Genomic DNA, 20,134 nt, shown 5'->3' with positions numbered 1-20,134 from the left:
AGCGCAGTTTTTCACTCTGCCACAGATCTCCTGGGTGATGCTGCTTTGCAGCATGTGGACTGCAGCCCTGTAATGTGTTTTGTAGACTTTGAAGACAGCAGGAGAAGCCAAGTGCTTAAGATGGTCAAAGCAAAAAGTAACAGTTGTGTGTATCCCAGGCTCCAATCTGACTGAGAAGCAAACACAAGAAATGGTTAAATAGCTGTCCTCCATTCTCTCTGTAATGTGTTTCAGCCTTATCTCAACCTGGCAGCAAATGCACAAACCTATCTTCTCCAGCATACATCTTAGGAGTTTTTCTCTCATGCATTACCTGTCTCCAGTAAGTGTCTGCATCTACTCACCTCTCCAAGTCACCTGGTGTTGTGATGCCTGAAGTGACAAATAAGAGCTCCACAGCATTAAAATGCTTTCTTGCTTCATGTATCTGAAGTATTTAAACCTCTGTTTCAGAGGAAACCATGTTCTGAAATATGTGCAGAGGTCAGAGAATGTGCATATGCTGAATTGACATCTGTAGAGGGGAAACTACCATTTATGTGTGTGAGCATATGTACATGTGGCACTGAAATCAGTGGGTCATTTGCCTGAGCTGAGCCCTTTCCTTTAGTATTTTCTACAGTAATAAGCTACTCACAAGGAATCCCATGCAGACTGTTATGCTGGAGTGGCACTCCAGAGGATATAGCAAAGTGTCTGCTTTTTCCCAGGAATAATCTCAAGCACTGATTGTTTCAAACACCAAACAGTATGTGGCATTTGTTTAGGATCTAATGAAGCACAATAAGAAACCACTCCTGCTATTAGGAACAAGGGACTCCCAACGCTACCCTGCAACCGTGACATTTCAGCTTTGCTTCCCTTGTTAGAACCCATTTTTAATCTTTGTTTTTTCTTCTCTTTTTTTTTCCCCCTTTTTCTTAGTTTCCACCCCACCTCCCCTGCAGGATACAACCCATTTCAATGTGCATGCATTCATGTAGTCTGAAAACAAGCTCCAAAGGTCAGTGCTCCTGACCTCCTACTCACAGCAGGGCCACCTTCTAACATGCATAGTAGGTTCCCCCATGGTAAAGCAAGGTAGGGGACATTCTCCTGTTTCCAGAATTTGCTCACATCAGTATCATATCCTTACTCTAACATACTTTGTTGTTCAGATCATCACTTTCACAATATTTATGCAAGGAACTTGGACATGCTGAAACACAAGACCTTGGTTTCAGAGGGAGCGCTAGGGCCATTGGTTTAATTCTTCAATGGGATGAAGACAAAGATGTGAAAAAGTCATACAATAAAATAGAAAAAGACCCTCATTTATCTTGTTAACAAGTCATTTGCAATGTGGAAAAAGCACTTTTACTTTTCAGATTTAAATAGTCTGTGTAGTGTTAATTTATTCTAGTCTCAACGGGAAGAAAGAGTTGTCTGGTTTATCTTTACATGGTTCATTTGTCTTTGTCATGCTCCCTGTTATTTCCAAGCTCTCTCAACAGTTTTATTCCAGGTTTCTTCTTTCTTCAGTTAAAAAAATCTTCTTTCCTTCTAATCATATTTAGTGCCTGAAATCTCTTCGGTTTTCCTGTTTTTTTTTCCTCCTCAGGACGATGACTTGGAATGAATTCATTATACTTTACCATATGAAATAGAATATTTTGGGTTCTCTCATAGACATAATGTTGAAAGCAAATTTGGAATTACTCTGATATTTATCTCTTAGAGGGTTGGTATACAAGCATGATGTGTAGGAGCAACTTCTAAGAGCTGGCACACTTTTTGCTCATTTCATTCTTTCCTTTATTTAACTCTGTCGTTCAGATGTGATTATTACTTTCTTCAGTATTATTTTCTGATTAATCTTTACAATTATTAGGAATTGCCATATGATTTCTTTGTGAATCCAGAAAATGAGGTGCAAATCATAAACTTCTTTTTGCTGATATTGTCAAGAATGACAGGAGACTGTTTCCCACAGCAGACCTGGAAAACTGCAGACGCACAGGACTTCTGTAACATCTGTTTGTGCCAAAGGGAAGTGAGATCCTCGTCTCCTCCAGACTATTGTGATTAATAAGCTTATGATCATCATGAGCTCTGAAAATGATGATTACTTTGGAATAAAAGACCATAAAGTCTGATTATTGCTGTCTTTGTAGCATTTTTTTGGAAAAGCATCCATTTGTTTTGTTAGCATTGGAAACACTGCTCTTTCCTCTTCCTTTTTCTTTCTCTATGCATTGATCCTTTTGTTTACATGCCAATGATTTGCCTTAGTAGCTAATTCTTCATTTTTATTGTACATTGGTGCAAGGAAGTCATGCCTCATTACGCTTTTTTTGTTTCCAATCTGGAAGCCAATATTAGTTCTTTCCTGCCTTCTTCCCTGCCAGCTCTCACCCCCTACCATGACAGAAAGTTTGCAAGTTTTGTTCTAGATTGGTTTTGTCAACCTTTTAGAAATGAAAAGCATTCACATTTTCATTCTCTTTTCACCTTCAACAGCATCCTGCTGCTTTCTCAATAGTTCTTGATGGCTTTGTTCTTTAAAAGTAGCTCTCTGTTCCCAAGATGAAGTCCATCACAGACTAGTGAAAGGTAGTATCACTGCTTTGATGGAGATTGCGTCCATTCTCTGCAGGCTTTTTGCCATTTTGTTTACTTTTCCTTGCAAGGCTGTAGCATTAAAAAAAGGAACTAAAAGGTTCCAATTTACCTACTGTTCCCTTCCTGTTACTCGCAAGTCTATTTTGACTTTGTGCTACCACAGTTACCCACAGTTCACAGCTATAATAATCCCAAGCCGTATTCTGAGTGGTCTTCTCAAATGCTCTTATGATATTTAATACCTCTCCTCAGGTGTATTATACCCTATTTCCATTACCCAAACTTGTTCAACAAGTGATACTTTGATAGGGCATGCAAATTAGCATTTTTTCTGTATGTGTCTTAAAAGGTGAGGGTAGGAGACCTCAAACGCAGAGCTCATTGCCTTAGTGATGCTTTAAGACCTGGGTGATGAGACCATGTTGGAGTGGGACTTGTGAGATGATGCCCAGAGGTCTGAAGTGGGTACATTAGACTAGCTGGGTGAGTTCCATAGTAGTTCTGCATGCATAATGTGTGTTTGCTTAGGCTGTTCTGAGAACTTCTGCCTGATTTTTTTCTATCATTTGCACTCTCTTCTTTTGGAAAATGGCAGAACATGGTTGAGGAATGGATATCCAGGCCTAAGCATGTAGCCTGGAAACCCTGGCTCCATTTTTTCCCCCCATTACGGTTAACAGAAGTTGGTGCTTGAAAGTTGAAATCACATTCTTCTTCATCTATAAAGCATTCCTTGTTCACAAGTTGCACCTGGAAGCAAAAACATCCCAGATTTCTCCATCACTAGTACTGTCCATTCCGGTCCTGGACGAATTGTGTAGAAATGAGAAAATAGTTTGGTTTCTGTTGTCTGCTCATTTCTTGATCACTTCATCCCGATAAATGAATCAAGAGCTGCCTTGATTACGGTCAGTGGCATTGTACAAAATATTTCTGGCCCAGTATTTTCAAACTGCATCTTTAATGTAAGGAGATCTTTAATATTGAGACTGGCTTCATTCTTCATGGGTTATGCAGAGTTGTCTGTCAAAGACAGGAGAAGAGCTGCCCAGGTTGGTGTGTGCAGAGCCCCACAGTTATCTGTGCTTCCCCTGCACATGGTTAACAGACCAGTGGTGGTCCCTGAGCTACACTGGGTGTTTAGAATAGGTTTATGAAACCATACTGCCTTTGCTGTGTTTTAAAAATCAGTTCATACATGAATGTCTGTCAAAACGTTTGCAGGTTGACAATGAGCTGTTACAAAAATATTTGGCAACTGTGGTAAAGGTTTTGTGTAAATGTAATACATTCAAGCATTTCATACAAATATTTACAGCATCTACAGTATCTAAAGCCTTTGTCTCTGATGCGCTTGATGTTAACAGCACGCCTTGTGTGCTACCAGTGGAAAACCAGACATAAAATCCTTGATGCGTCATTCAGAAATCAATTCAGAGTGACTTAAACATTATAAAATAAGGCTTTGATTAGGAAATTAGGGGAAAAAAATCAACTCAGGGCTTTCTCAAATGTTTCTATAAGTGATAAATAACAAGAAGTACACCTTGTGTGATTGTGCTCCCTGTTCTTATGATTCAGTGATTGATGAAGACTTTCAGTCACTTGACATCAGTGACATTCTTCTGTATTTGAGGCTCTGCTACCCAGGTCAGCTGAGCCAAAAATACATACCCGATTGGTTATGTGCATACTTAGACATGTATCATCAAGTTCCACTTGAAGAACCCTGATTTTCTTGAGCTTTCTCTTTCTCTTCCTCACACATTGCTCCTTAAGAAAGGCACGTTTCCCTTTGCCCTACCTTAAGTCCTATTAGCTTGTGAAGTTTAATTTATTTAGATGAAGCTTCAGGAAAAACATTGGTTCAGCTTTTGTGTATCAGCTAGAGAAGTTTGCTTTAAACCAGCTGGCATGCTGCAGGGAAAGGCAGTGACGTGCAGCATTGCCTATCAACAGGGGATAACTTGCCTTAAAAGACAAAAGCCTTAATGCCTGGGAAAATGACAGCTTATCTGATTGCTCTGTAATCTCTTTTAAGCACTGGCTGACAGAACTGGAGATCTTCGCTATGATCTTTGCGGCTGCCATCCATGACTATGAGCACACTGGAACCACCAACAACTTTCACATCCAGACACGGTGAGGCCACTGTAAATCATGATGAAAGATTGGGAAATGGAGAGGGAAAACTTTGGAGGATGACAGCACAGCTGCCTAGAAAAGTGCAGGAGCTTTTACTTTCAAGTGTTACGGAAGGAAAGTTCATGTCCTTACCTTGCATTTCATTTTCTCCTGCTCAGCCATTTAAAATAGAATGCATTTATTCTAGCTTCCTGAGCATTGTTTTATATTAATAATCAGGAAAAAGGAAGGTCCTAAAATGTTTCTGTGTAAAGTTACCAAAGACAAATCGCTCTGAAGAGTTACGTACTTTGAGGAAGGAATTTGGAGGAGATACTGTAATACAACACTACTCCTTGTTGAATTTGAAGACTGAAACATTAACTGCATAAATCAAGAATTCACCAATATCTGTGAACACCAATACTAGGCATATACTATTTTTACTTGAGTGGAAAAACACACCTGCAGCAAGGGGGTATGCTTACCATTGCCTGTTCAGGGATATCATTTTTTATAACTTTGTAAATTACTAGACAGTAATGAGCTGATCACAAGCTAGACTGGACCAGTGCATTTTTGATCTTGGCTTCTTCTATAAGGCTTTTAGGTTGGTGGAAGAGAGGTGAAGGAGTTGAGTATGACAGCAAGATTCAGAAGTGTACAAAGATTGGGAAGTCTCTAGTTGCAGGGGTAATTGGGCATCTAATGTTTGTGTATTCCTTTGACAATGGGAGTGTACTGGTAGCAATGACAAAATGTCTAGATGTCCTCGACTGATGCTGCACACTTGGGCATTTCTAAGATGCATTGCGTCTTACCCTAAATTAGATGTCTGGAGTATGTTAGCTGAATCACGCTGTGTATCACAGATATATAAAGGTTGCTAGGATAAATAACACATATGCTCAGGAAAGCTTGAGAATGTAGAAAGACATTTCTGTCTCTGTTCTGGGCCAAGCCACACTCTGCTTCTTACAGCTTCATGCATGCAAGAATTAGGGATCTGCTTTGTTTTCAAATACTTATAGAAGAATTCAAGGAAGGACAGTTGTAATTTAATTTCTGTAACACTGAATATCAGAGGGTATAAAGTGACCCTAAAGCGCATCCAGTTCCAACCCCCTGCCACGGGCAGGGAACACCTTTCACTAGAGCAGGTTGCCTCAAGCTCCATCCAACCTGGCCTTGAACACTGCCAGGGATGGGGCAGCCACAGCTTCTCTGGGCACCCTGTGCCAGTGCCTCAGCACCCTCACAGGGAAGAACTTCTGCCTAAAATCTAATCTTAATCTCCCCTGCCAGGTTAAAGCCATTCTCCTTTGTCCTGTCACTACATGCCTTTGTCAAAAGTCCCTCTCCAGGTTTCTTGTAGGCCCCCTTTAGGTATTGGCAGACTGTTACAAGGTCTCCCCTTAAGGAGCCTTCTCTTCTCCAGGCTGAACCAGCCCAGCTCTCTCAGCCTGGCTCCAGAGCAGAGCTGCTCCAGCCCTCGCAGCATCTCCATGGCCTCCTCTGGACTTGCTCCAACAGCTCCACGTCCCTCTTGTGCTGTTGTCCCAGAGCTGGATCAGGACTGCAGCGGGGGGACTCACTAGTGCAGAGTAGAGAACACAGCAGAGTTTCAGATCAGTTTAGCTGTTCATCATTTTCAGATTTATGCCCTGGTGCTCAAAATAAGGCCCAAAGTATCTTTGGTCTTACTCTATCCCGCTGGGAACTGTCTTCCAGACAGCATAGTCTAGTGCACAGATGGCAAAAAGCAGTTCAGTTATATGTTGCTTACAGCAGTTTGCGGCTCTGGAAATAATACTGGGACACATCTTTCAGTTGGTTACTTAGGTGCAGTCAGGCTTTAATACAAGAGCAATATACACAGGAGCTGGAAAAAAGCCTCATGATTCAACTCTAGATTTATATCTCTCTCCCAGCTCTCAGCATTTATATTTTTTAAAGTACGTAACAAAGAGTCCAGGTGAGTCTCAGCTGAGGAAATAGATTCTGAGTGAATTTAGTTTTCTTCTACTGAGTACCAGCAGTGAACAAAGTGTTACAAGCGCTCTTAAAATGCTCATATCTGTGCTATATAACTAATCTCTGCAGCTGATCAAAGGAAAACTTATGAATGTGAGACTCCTTAGACAGGGAAGAAACAACCTTTCCTATGTTTTCTTTTAAATACTAGGTCAGACTCAGCCATTCTATATAATGACCGGTCCGTGCTTGAAAATCACCATGTTAGTGCCGCATATCGTCTTTTGCAAGATGATGAAGAGATGAATATTTTATCTAATCTCTCAAAGGATGACTGGAGGTAAAAATGAACATTGCAGCATCACCATAGGCTGTTATTGCCTTGTTTGGATGGCAGTATGCATTACTGTATATTGCATATTAATATTTCTATTGCTACAAGAAAAAGAGCCTTGAAAGGTGTTTGTTTTGCTTATTTCTGCTTTTAGCTTTCACCTCTGCTAGTGAGACTAGACCTTGTGACAATGGATTATAACATATAAGCTAAGTACCATCTAGTTTCTGAGTGTCACAGAGACACCCTTTTCACACACTCATTTGTAATTGAGTGTAGAGCTGGTCCACTGTTTGTTCATCCTAAAGCATAAACATAACCTTTATTTACTTTGACACTCCCTGCCTAGAAATTATAAATGGGGCTTCATGCAAAAAAGGATCTAGTCCAAGGATCTTAAATCAGTGTGCTATATATGCCAAGGTGATGTAAGAAGCTGTAATTTAAAATAAGCCTCGATGCAACATATGATTTATGCGCCAAAATCAGCCCATGATTTGCTTTCTAATAACAGACAGTTCAAACCAGTGAGGGCTTCTGGGTTTTTTATGGGGTTTTTTAAACTCCAGGGGGTGGTACTTTAAAAATAGCGCAGTGTGCTAGACAGGAAGAATCCTGCTCCATGGTCTTTCTCATGGAAGGGGAAGCAACTTGTGGAATCTTATGTAATGCGCAGTGCCTCCTGCATACACTTAAATGTGATACAATGCTGAGCAGTCTTAGTTTAATATAAATGTGGGGAAATGAGCCCTTCTCTGGGGTCTGGCTTATGGCAAGCTGGTCAGAGAAGGCTCTGCTTGCTAATCTATGTAACCTGAATTTCCTATGTGTTTCAACTTGTGGACAGTGATGTGATCACATAGCTGAGCACCAGGAATAAAACTCAGGAGCTTACATGCCTGATTTCAATCAGTGTGACTGTTGTGGAGGAGTGGCCTGAGAAATTCTATCCCCCAATATAGAAAACAGTCTCCTGGTGGGCAGCAAGCAGGAACTTGGAAGAAAAAAAAATCTGCACAAAGGTGTTAAAAACCTAATTTATTTTTTTTAGCTACAGCTGGTAATGCCTTGTCAAATTTTGGCAGCGAATTACTGCTTCTTTTTATGTTGGTGGGGAAAACAGAAGGAACCAACTGAGTAGAAACAGCAGCCTTAGAGCCAGCATCTACAAGGAACAGTGGAGCAGCTCGTTGAGTATGCTTCACTGCACAGATACTGTCTGCAGGAAGATGGTCTGCTTCCAGCTTGAAACTGGTTTTGCTTGAATCACAGCTAGCTGTGCGTATTTCTCATTGATTCTGTAGTGTCAACATGTGTGTTCTCTTAAGGCAATATGCTTAGACCCAAAGTGTCGAAGATTAACCAATCCATTTAAGAAATACTGTAACTGCCCAAGCAGTGATATTGAGACGTTTGGATTGATGATTTGTTCTCTCTCAAGTAGGGCTTTATTATTTTGTAGCTGCTGATCAAGCAGCAGCTGTAGAATAAAGGCCATTGTCTGGATGTGCTTTAACTCCAAAACAGTGATATTTGTGTGCTTTTGCTTTTGACTGCCAGTTTGAAATTCCATAGCACTGGAAGCATTGGGTGACTTCTGCAGGATCTGAGGTGTTGAAAGTAAAACCAAGAAGCCCAGAGTTGCCCAGGCTGGCACTCAAAAAATAGGACCCTCAGTGCTGAAGGATGCTTGGGGAAACTGTGAAAACATGTCCAAATGTAATTTTAATGTTTTTTAGACATACCTGATAAATCTCTCTCAGCAAAAGGCCCCAGTGATGGGTTTTGGAAAGCAAATTCTTAAGTGCCTTTATGAGCTGAGCTCTCACTGCTTTTCTTACATTACCAGTAAGAGAAAATCTGATGGTCAGTGGATTTTGCAATCCTATATGTCTGTGTGGGGTTTATTGCTTTTGTGGTATTCAGTTATTTAGTTAGGGAATGTGTTCTAAGGAAAGAAATGTAGAATGTTAGAGCTACATTTTACTGTTGGAAAATAAATGGGCACAGATTTTATAAGGAAAGCAGATGAGACAGAAAAATCTTTTGGGCTACAGTGAAGGAGAAAAGAGTTAAATGCTTGCTGATACTTAAACTACTTTTTTTTTTTCTCCATTTAAGAAACCCTCTGTTGCTTATTAAATATTTGAAAATCAGTTGAGTTGCCTTGTTTCATGAATCCCACTTGTGCAAGTCATCAGCAAGTAAACGAAGAAACCCTAACAGAACAGATTACAGTGAATTAAGAAAATAAACTGTAAAGTGAACAGATGCTTTCCAAGACACTGCTATAGATGCCTTTTCTGGCACTGTATTTAATTGTTAATGATTTCTATGCATTTATTAAGACAGAGTATGTTTAGCGGAAGCCCTTTACCATCAAATACAGGGTTAAAAAGGCATCTGGAAAATGTTTATCTCCTTAGCTCTTTATTGGAGTACAGCTTTAGGAAGTGACCTTTAATGCAATACTGACTTTGTCAGTAAAGCTGCTTGGGGTTTTGTTCCTCAAATAATTCAAAGTCCTCCTTGTCTATCAGTGTTATTTCTTTTGGGTTTGGGATGAGAAGCTTGAATGTTTTTTGGCTGAAGACAACTTTGGTCAGAGCCTTTTTTTGTACATTCCAGCATGTACGTGGTTGTGCAGTCACACCCTTTGCTTACAAAAGTTTGTTTCTATGCATTCAGGATGGGGACATGCATATTCTGATTATTATATACCTATGGTGAGAATCAGTCGTTGAGAATATTTCCTTGACTATAGCATTTTTCCTGTTCATTTCTTTAAGAATAAAGTACTGAGACTTTGAGTGGACAAAATGAGCGAAACAGCTTACTTCAGGAGAGTTTATTGTTGGTTCCTAGCACAGGGATTAAGTGATCTAAAATGGTATTTTTCCTGTTCCTTTCCCATGAGTGCATGGAGATGAGAGTCCTTCACTAGGATACAGCTCCAAGGTGGACACTGATACAGAGCAAAGATCAATCCAACAAAATATCCAACAAAATGATGTAATGTGCTCTGAGGCAAGAGAGGTAAAACCATGAAGTAATTATTCTAAAGAAGAAATTAAGGTATTTGCCAGATGGATCAGTGCAAGGCTTGGAAGTATTCAGATGAGAAATCAGCCTGAGTCTGTCTTGTAGTAAAGATACCGTAGAACTGTTGTTGATCATGGGATTGTGCCAGATACCACCTTTACTCATGAATCATTTGCAGGCCACCAGTTAGAAAACAAAAAATCAAAGCTGTGACAGTGGCCACAGGATGAATTCTTACTCAGCGTGCGACACTAATAAACCAGGAAATTCACTTCACCTTTTCCTCTCCTCCGATGGCTTTTCCTGAGCCTGTTCCCTGACAACCTGCTCTGTCCACCTTATTGTTCCTTTCCCTAATTCTGCAGGGGTATTAAAAGGCATGGTCAAGTTATCTTAGGATTTATTATCAAATTTGGTAACTTGTAACTTTTTCTTAGTGGGGGGCTCTAGGTGAGAGAATTTGATGTCTCCTGGGCTCCTGGCCTTAGGGAAATGCATATTCTACTAAGAGAGAAAACATCTGGAAGTGCAATGAGAAATATTAAAATCCTTAACTAGTCAGTCAAGCAGCACAGCCAGGTCTGTAAAAAAGGCTATGAGTGTACAAGGGATATCCAGTTGGGTTCAGCAGTAGCAGTCAGTGCTGTGTTTTGCCTTTTGGCCTGGGAACAGAGCTGATAACAAGGATGTTTTGGTTTGGCCAAGGACTTTGTGAGCCTCATGCTCTGCCAGGGAGGAGGGGAAGCCGGGAGGAAGCAGAGACAGGACACCTGACCCAAACTGACCAAAGAGGTATTCCATACCACAGCACGTCATGCCCAGGAGGTAACTGAGAGTTACCCAGAAGGGCTAGGGACTGGGGGGTTTGAGGAGGTATGGGTCGGTGCTTGGTCAGGCTGGGGGGGCGAGTTATCAGTTGGCTGGTGCTGAGGTGTTGTATTCTCTTCCCTTGTTATTTCTTTTATCATTGTTATTATTGGTGGTAGCAGCAGTGATTTGTGTTATACCTTAGTTACTAAACTGTTCTTATCTCAATCCGTGGGAGTTGCATTCTTTTGATTCTCCTCTCTGTCCCTCCAGGAGTAGGGAGAGGGAAAGAAGGGGCGGGGGGGGGAGTGAGTAAATGGGTTGCCTGACTGGGTTTAAACCACAACAGGGGACCTGTGGGAAAACTCATGCCAAAGCTCTAGCAGAGCATAATATTCTCAATATTGACCACTTTCATGTGACTGTATTTTTGTTGCCACAAACAGTGATCTGAAAGAGGATGAATCATAAATCCAAAGTCAGTTTTTCACTCTGCCACAGATCTCCTGATTCTTCCAACACGCTTTTGTTGGAATTCATTTCTCCTAATGTGAAGAAGCAAACTCTGCTTTCTTCTTCCTTAAGGGAGCAAGGCATTACCTCCAGAGGACAGTTCATTCCACTCATCTGAGGATGACAAGAACCATGCTCTGGAGATGTTGATCTCCACCCAGTCTCTACAGCAAAACCAGCTGAATTGGCTCACATGGACACCGACAGGCAGCTTAAGTCTGACAGCAATGACAGGAACGGGTAGAAGGCTTAAACCAAAATACCTAGCATGCAGTTTGTTCCCACAGTGGCTAGAGAGACAAACAACAGGAATATATTTGAAGATGAACTAGAGAAACTGAAATGAGATTCCGGAGTGGATATTAGACATTACATATTAAACCAGGGAGCCTGGTTTTGGGGCCTGGAGGTGGGATTTTTAGTCATAGGACACAGAGGTGCAAGCTAACAAGCTCCTGCTATGTTTTTTAGGCCAGTTTCAACAGCTGTAGAGCTTCTTACACTCAGGAACAACCTGTTGTGCATGTGGTCTGCCTTCCTTCAGTCTCTTGATCGCCACAATGGTGTTGCTTTGAGTGCTGAGGCCAGACCTGGGTGCTCTTCCCCGAGCAGCAACATGCTCCAGCGCCTCCTGTAAACATGTCCCGAGCCTCCTGTGTTGAATGCAGACTGCTCCTGTGAATTGCAGTGTTTTCTAAAGACATATTTTGAAGGAGTCAGTCCCAGTCTGTCTCAAGGCCTGATCCAGACTGCCAAATTCTGGTTGAAGTTGTGTCAGTTGCTCGGTGTCTGAACTAAATAGGAATTAGGTCAGGTTTGCAATTAGTACAGATGCATACTCAAACCTCCTGTGAGATCCTGAATTGGTCACTGCTGCTTTTAGGGCTGTTAATTAAAATGCACTGAAGGCTGTAATCTGTAGGAATAATACAGTGTTGAGTAATGCAAAGTACATTGTAATGGTGAGCAAATGGGTGTGCTTTTTCTCCTCAGACAGTTAAAGGGCAGTTTTCACATGCTGCTACTCTGCTCCAAAAAGGTGACTGGGAAGGAAAGAGCTGCGTAAGCACAGCAGCCTCCAGCCTCTGCATGTTCAGAACTGCCCTTTTCCACCTTGTTGCTTCTTGGTCTATTGGTAATTGAGCTTCAATTCACCTGTGAATGAACAACTGCTGTTCCATTCTAGCCCATGTTGCCACAGTGCGAGGGCCACAGAATAAGGTTTCATGTTCTATCTCTTAGCACAATAAAGCAAGGCAAGTATTAAAGAGACCTGGGAGGGCCTGAAAAGACATGAGTAAGTGATGGAGTAGTTTGGGTTTGTTTTTTTTTGTTCTAAGAGGGAGAGAGATGATCTAGCAGATAAAATGAAAAACAAAATAACATACTTAAATGAGACCAAACAGCCTCCATGGTTTTACTTATGTACAGAGCAAACTTGATATAAAGTCCTCGAGGCACACCAAAGCTTCAGGTGGTCCTTGGTTTGCTGCAGGCCCTGGGCTGCAGTGAACCTGTGCTGGATACCTGCCAGTCTGCTCTATGGCTCCATGTGGCAGCAAACCTGATAGTGCTGTTGATGAGAAACCAAGGTGTAAAAAGACCATTGACACCATGGCCCGTTCCCTACTGGCTGCGGCACTGAAGCCAGTGAATCATTTGCCTGAGCTGAGCCCTTCCCTTTAGTATTCTGCTGTAATAAGCTACTCACAAAGCATCCCATGCAGACTGTTACGAAGGAATGGCACTCCAAAGGATATAGCAAAGCGTCTGCTCTTTCCCAGGAGTAATCCCCAGTGCTAATTGTTCCCACAGCCAAATTATATGTAGCATTTGGTTTAGGATCTAATGTAGCTCTAACTGTTCCCACAGCATAAACAGACCCTTTTCTTGTAAAAGTTTGTTCCTATGCATTCAGGTTCTCTTCTCCTGCCTCTCTTGCTTGTATTGACAGAGAGGTTTGTGCTGCTGGGAATGAACCAGACCAGGGAACTGACCAGGCCTGTCAAAAGGAAAACACAAAATAATTTAAGATGGATTATTTTCAGCCATCATAGCATCATCCTGAATGCTGCTGGCTGTGCAACTGGTTGTGTGTGTGGGCAGAAGATGGTGGGTATACTGGGGGAAAAGCAAGGCCAAATGATGCCATCTTACCATGTCTGCAGAACTCCTGGTGGAGGTGGAACACTCTTTACGTGACAGTCTCTACGTGGTGGTGGCTTGGCGCTGAGGCTTGAGCACAGCCACCAAAGGCAAGACAGACATGATCAAAATAGACCACGTCCTTCATGAAACATTCATGAAAAGAAGAATGCTAACATTTATTTTTAGATGGAAGGTGACCCATTTCTGAATCTCCTGTATCCTGAGCTGGGAAGCTAAGCTTGGGGTGTTCTTCCTCTGTTAATCTGTGGATAGCTGAACTGAGAGAAAGTAAATTTGTATTGAGTGCTAGATCAGAATGTCCTGATATTTTTCAGTTTGCGTAACAAAAATTCATAGTTTGAATGAATAATATCAGGGGAGTAATGCAGGTTCTCAAAGGTCTTGACTGCATATAAGCATCATATGTACTAGGAGCTTTTATTTAAGACAGTGTTTTTCCTTTAATAATATGAGTAAACTTTGAACTAGGTATTGACCAATTTTAGTCAAGTGGATAGAGATTCAGGTTCAAAAGTGCACCTGCTTCATGCTGAGGCTTTAAACAGTCTCTGTACTGCCTTCTAAGAATGCCCTATAAAAGAAATCAATTTGTGCTTAATTAATAAGGGGGTACTAATTTGAACATGCTTTTCAAAAACATCTAGGATTTTTCGTAGCAAGGATTAACCTGGCTTAATTTGCAGCCCTCTGACTCCTTTGTTTGTGTATATAATCATTCATCCTCTTCCTCATTCCTGAAAGGTTAATGGCAAGTGCAGTGTACAAAAGCAGAACTACAGTCAATAATTTGCAGATAGACAACAAAAGGAACTGGAGTGTGTCTAATGTTTTTGTGTTTCTCTTTCCTTGCTCCTCTCATTATGATGCCATCCAAAAGGGAATTCAGAGCTCTAGTGATTGAGATGGTGTTGGCCACCGATATGTCCTGTCACTTCCAGCAAATCAAAGCCATGAAGAATGCTTTGCAGCAGCCAGAAGGGTGAGTCACTTCACCAGTGAGGGGCTGCATTTCAGCTGGTGCTTTGCCATTGTGTTTGACTTCAAAAGCATCTCCCCAGATGCCCTCACTCTGTTTGATGTCTGCATCAGTTCTCTTTCTGCTGTTGAATTTTGAGTGAATTCACTTAGAGTGGACTGGCAACCCCCTATACACACATCTCTTTTCCGTGCTGGTGGACTAAAGCTTGCAAAGGTCACCACTTTCGGATAAACCTCCCTGTGCATTTCCCATTGCCTGTCAGGGTAGCATCAAGAACATGATCCAGCTGAGTGACCTCAACAGCTTGAGTATGACTCAAGGTTAAAAGATCTGCAGAGCACAACTTTTGCATTGCCCTTCTGCAGATGGTATCAGCTGCCACCTCTGCAAGGGGCCTGCTCCATAACCAGAGGAGAGAAGAAAACAACTTGAGGTTCACTGAGGGAAGGACTGGAAAATAACAGATGAAGCAGTATGGGAAAGGCCTGTTCTTCTTCCCAATATGCCACTGGGTGCTGTAATATTTTCTCTAAGCTCTTCCCAATAAAATTAATTTTATATGGCAAAAAGCTCTGAGCAATGGTAATTTTTTCACCCTGGACACAGGTCTGTCCAGAGCCTTCCAGAATTAGATCAGACTAGACTGTGGCCACTTGGTCCTCTCAAAAGCTACAACTTTTCCAACTGCTTCATATAGTTAGAAGCTGGAATTAAAAAAGCAAGACTACCTCTCCCAAGAAAGCATTATCTACTGGGATCCTGGGCTAGCCTCTTAGGTTATGGCTTTTGTTCTCTGGAAACAGATGCAAGGATCCCCTTCTGACCTCACATCAGTTTTCTAGCAGTGGAACGTTTATCAATTACTGTGGAGACTCTTCAGAGTCCCTGAGATGGGATCCTGTTTACTGCAGTAAGGTGGTAGGGACCAACTTCTGAGCCGCATAAAATGCAGCCCAGCTGAAATGGGGAGCACAGCAGCTCTTCAACCCTGCTTGTGCAGACAAGCAAGCCTGGGTAGGAGCACAGCCAAGCTCAGCAAAGTTTCTTTTTGCACTTCTTAATGTCTCTTTTGCAACAGGAGTGGTGTATGTTGGAGAAGTGAGACAATCTTTCATAACTGTCTGGTTTTATGAATGCAGAAATCATTGTATTAATATCCTGGCCAAAGATTCTAATGACCTAATTTCCCTACTTAGGTGAGATTTTTGTCATTCTCCACTGCAAGAGCAGACAATTAATTTGTTTGATCTTTTGGGTTTTCAGAATTGACAAGCCGAAAGCCTTATCACTGTTGTTGCATACAGCAGATATCAGTCATCCAGCCAAGGCCTGGGATCTCCATCATCGCTGGACCATGTCCCTGCTAGAGGAGTTCTTTAGACAGGTAAAGTTAAGAAAGTCCCTCTGTTTCTGCAGCACAGAAGGAATGTGTAGGACAGGGTGGGGGAGTAGGGAAATATGAGCACAGATCTTTTCCTTTTTCTCTGGTTTATGCAAGAACCTCCTAATGATATGAAGCTTTCTTATCTGGCAATAGTAGCATTGGCTATTATACCTCTTGGGAAGTTTATTTCTCATACATTGTCTATCGATAAAGATGTTTCTACATAGTAGAAGTTCTAATTTGGAAAGCTAATGTGTTTCAGATCAGCAAAATATAGAATATGTGATGTAGAATATTAACTGTAGAACCTAAGAAAACAGATTTAGGTAGCTGTACTTAGTACAACTGTACTTACATTGTGGGGGTAGATGTAAAAATTGCATTACCCTTACTTTAGGTGGAGTAAACTGATCTAGTTTAATGGCTCACGGAGGACTGACTGCCTGTTGACAGACACACAAATCTAGACAAACCATTAAGCTCTGTGTGAGAGCTATAAGCTCCCGAACTGACTAATTAAAAACATTTAAAGAGCTGCCTTATTAACAAAAATCAAAGTTAAAAGTAAACAAAGCACTTAGTGTTTAGGATACTTTTCAGCACTATGAATTACTAAACTAAGCAGAAAACCAAGTGCTTAATTTCCCCCCAAAGTTCAGTAACTTCATCTGAATGCAAAATAAGAAAAATATGACAATTTTAAAATAAAGTTCTTTTTTTTAAAAAACATGGGATTGTGGGAATCCCTTCTTAATAAGGAAATTTCAAAGCAAGCATTTGCTTTGAAATTAATATTTTCTTTTGTTTTTCAAACCAAGAATGGGTTTACTCGCTGGAAGAGGATAGATCATACCTTCAGTTGTCTCTGTTGCCACATGGGAGGCTTATGCAAAAGGGTGATTTTTGCATATATTTTGGGTAAAACTGCACATATTTATGTTTTTTCAGTTCAAAATTAAGCTAGATGTGTTAGAATACACCACAACTGCGTCTCCTAAAGATTGGTGAGGGATTAGCTAGATGAGACCACAAAACCCCAAGTTTTGTCTGTTTTACACATGTATTGAAGACAAAAATAAGTCTTCATGAGAATAGTTTCATTTCAGCCAACAAATCCCACTTTCTTTTCGAATAGCAAATGCTTCTACTGTGAGATAAAGCATTATATAAAACTTGTATTGTAGTTCCAAATTCAGATGCAATATTAATTCCCTCCTTGGGAAAACCCTTAAACTTACCATGAAACATAGACTTGTGTTCATTGCAGTTGCTTAGTACTGGATCAATAAATACATCCCTGTCTGACAGCAGAAAAACAACACGGACTCTTCTCACGAGCTGAGAAAGTTCACTAGCCAGAGGGGACCATAGTGATAAGGAACTGAGCCAGCCTCAGATTCGGTGTTTATTTCCTTTTGCTCTTCACCTTGAGACCCTCTCCTGTCCTTTCTGTTATGTGCTCTGCAGGGACATAAAGCATGGCTTAATCTGTATAAGTGCAGGTCCACAGCCCTATTGGTTTCAAAGTATTTTGTGATGTGACTCAGGTCTTCCTACACCAAGTAACCACACTGTAGGTGTGAGTGGTGCTTCTGAGTACAGTACTGTTATTTTTACATTCAGCAGCTATGGTGAACATCTCTTAAAATAAATGTCTTGCATGAATTAATTTGTTTTACTAATGTACTTTAGCTAGGCGTGAGGGAGATGACCAGCCATATTAGAAGAAGCCAAGTGACTCTGAGCAGTCATAAAGGCAGTTAGGGGTTCCCTCCTAAAGGTAATTAGGCACTGGGATTTATAAGAGGTATAAGGACTAAAAGAAGAATGATTAGGTAAGAGCCAGTACTGAGAGATGGTTTTCCTGAGAGATGGAGCAGACACAGTAAAGGAACATTACTTGGAAATATTTCTGGCTTGGTTCTGTTTTACCCTGGTATTTGTGTAACAGACTCCTAGCATAAAGCAGAATGGTTCTACAATAGAAGAATACTATTACTTGTTGTTTCACCCAAAACTCTTAACAGGACTTGTGCCCCCATTTCCCATGTGTTACATTAACAAAAGAAGAACTCAACTCTTCTTATGCCTACAGAATCTTTTATTCAGTTGTTTTGCTGGCTGGTTTAGCTTGCATTTGACATTAGTCAGAAAACTGCCAAGAAGATCAGCTCAGTTAATGTGAGCTGCTGATTTAAGGAGTTGATTCTATAGTATATTTAACAAGCTATTTAAAATTGAATGCATAGTGGGGAGTATTGCAACTATGTCATCCTATGTATCTTCTCAACATAAAGCAATATCTTACAGAGTGACTGAACCAAGTTAAAGGGCTTTTTGAGAATATGCCACTTGAAAGGCTGGGGAAAAAATGGGATTATAGCACTCGATCTTCTGGACCATTTTGTGATCTTATCAAAAACTTTCAGTTCTGAGTTCTGGAAAGTGTGTTTGGACTTTTGTACCTAAAATGTACATAAAATGTTGACAATGTCAGAATCATAGAGTGCCAGGTTGGAAGGGACCTCAAGGGTCATGTGGTCCAACCTTTTTTGGCAAAAGCACAGTCTGGACAAGATGTCCCAGCATCCTGTCCAGCTGAATATTAGAAGTGTCCAGTTTTGGGGAATCCAGGTCTTCCTGCAGGGTGGTTCTTCTTTCCAAAGTCTCCACTTCCTCACTCAGTTTGGTGTCATTGGCAAACTTCATCAGGGCACACTTAATCCCATCTTCCAGATCACATAAGGAAGATATTAAACAGTGTTGGGCCCAATATTGATCCTGGGGACCCCACTTATGACAGGTTGCCAATTTGAAAACAAGCTATTTGCCACCGGTCAGACAGTTCCCCACCCACTGCACAGACTACTTGTTAAGACTATTAGGCATCAGTTTCTCTAGGAGGTTTCTGTGAGAAACCATATCAAAAGCCTTGGAGAAATCCAGATAGAAAATATCCACCCCTCAACCCACATCAACCAAGCAGGTTACTCTGTCACAGAGAAATGTCAGCGTTTCCTTTGGGAGAAAACAGTAATCTGCATCTGGCCAGCCATGACCTGTGAATTCTTATCTGAAAGGCTAGAAAAGGCATGCAAAGAAGTGCAAGCCCTGAAAAATCAGTCCTGACACTGGTGTTTTCTCTTGAAAGATTTGCTCTGAAAACTGAGTTCTGCTGGGTTCTCTGGAGATCTGCAGTGAGAAGCATTCTCGTGCTCAAGTGGATTTTTAGTTGGTGCATGGAAGTACCAAGCAGGCAGGGAAAGCTCTGAGGAAAGATTCACAGGAATCAAGATGCTTAATTCATAAACTTTTCAAGACATAGTCAAATTCTTCACAATTTGCATTAAAGGTAAAAGCAAAACAAAATCAAAAGTGAATTAAAGAAAGTGAAATTATATTGTCATGACCTAAGGTATCAACATGCAGTGTGTCTTGTCTTTGTCTCTTTCTCTTTTTCTCATTTCTTCTCCATTTTGTTTCTTCAGGGTGACAAAGAAGCAGAACTAGGGCTTCCCTTCTCTCCACTGTGCGATCGCAAGTCTACTATGGTTGCTCAGTCTCAAATAGGTATGTGTCTTTTGGTGCATGCAAAGTAGCATCTTAAAAGCAAAACTTCCTGTAGGGCTAAGTTCATGGGGATCTCTCATCATTTGAAACTTAAAGAGAGGAAATAAAGTACTATGGTGTTATTTTCCCCAGATCAACAATTCAGATCTGAGGAGCCATTAAATTTATGGTGGTGGTTCCATGCAGTAAGCAAGTTACCTCTGATGTGTCTGCAGAGATCGTTACAGCACCTGGTTATGACATTGCTCCATGATTTTCTGAGCTGTGAAGTTGTGTTGCACATGTTGTGATTTGAGTATCATTGGTGGATATGAAAATGTAATGTCAGTCCCTTCGATGACCTGTGCAAAATCTAGTGTGTGTTTTACCATTAATTCCTCCTGCACTTTCCTTCCCTGTGCTTCAGCTCAACCAGTAGTTTTCACTGAAGCCAAGCAATGAGCAAACCTTTTCTAACTCCACCCATATTTTAGAAACGCAGATCTTTTTATACACTCACCAACAGCACTTTCTCTGCCTCTCCTTCAGTTACTGAGTGAAAAAGTAGAAGGATGGGGCAACAGGACTGCTATTTGGTGAGAAAACAAGAGGGGCCAAGTGGAGTAAAACTGTTCAGAGGGGCAGGGAGCAAAGAAAA

General features: G+C 41.1%; 2 protein-coding genes across 8 annotated transcripts in view; one reads left to right on the top strand and one right to left on the bottom strand.

The window, feature by feature from the left end:
* The window catches only part of PDE1C (phosphodiesterase 1C), a 278,378-nt gene that overhangs the window by 217,621 nt on the left and 40,623 nt on the right, over positions 1-20,134 (top strand). For all 7 annotated transcript variants that reach the window (XM_062625494.1, XM_062625496.1, XM_062625499.1 and 4 more), the window contains 5 exons: positions 4,643-4,743; positions 6,911-7,039; positions 14,442-14,543; positions 15,807-15,927; positions 19,416-19,497. In XM_062625494.1, coding sequence (XP_062481478.1) covers positions 4,643-4,743; positions 6,911-7,039; positions 14,442-14,543; positions 15,807-15,927; positions 19,416-19,497 — 535 coding nt within the window. The remainder of the gene's footprint in view (positions 1-4,642; positions 4,744-6,910; positions 7,040-14,441; positions 14,544-15,806; positions 15,928-19,415; positions 19,498-20,134) is intronic.
* PPP1R17 (protein phosphatase 1 regulatory subunit 17) overlaps positions 7,904-20,134 on the bottom strand; it is a 74,719-nt gene continuing 62,488 nt past the window's right edge. The window contains exon 6 of the transcript XR_009966114.1: positions 7,904-7,915. The gene's annotated coding sequence lies outside the window, so the exon portion shown is untranslated. The remainder of the gene's footprint in view (positions 7,916-20,134) is intronic.

The sequence above is a fragment of the Pezoporus occidentalis genome, unplaced genomic scaffold, assembly GCF_034315485.1.
Source record: "Pezoporus occidentalis ecotype Australia unplaced genomic scaffold, CSIRO_AGI_Poc_V1 ctg28, whole genome shotgun sequence".
In the NCBI taxonomy this organism is placed as follows: Eukaryota; Metazoa; Chordata; class Aves; order Psittaciformes; family Psittacidae; genus Pezoporus; species Pezoporus occidentalis.
Note: the sequence above shows the minus strand (reverse complement) of the source record. Positions and strands in the feature narration are given on the sequence as shown.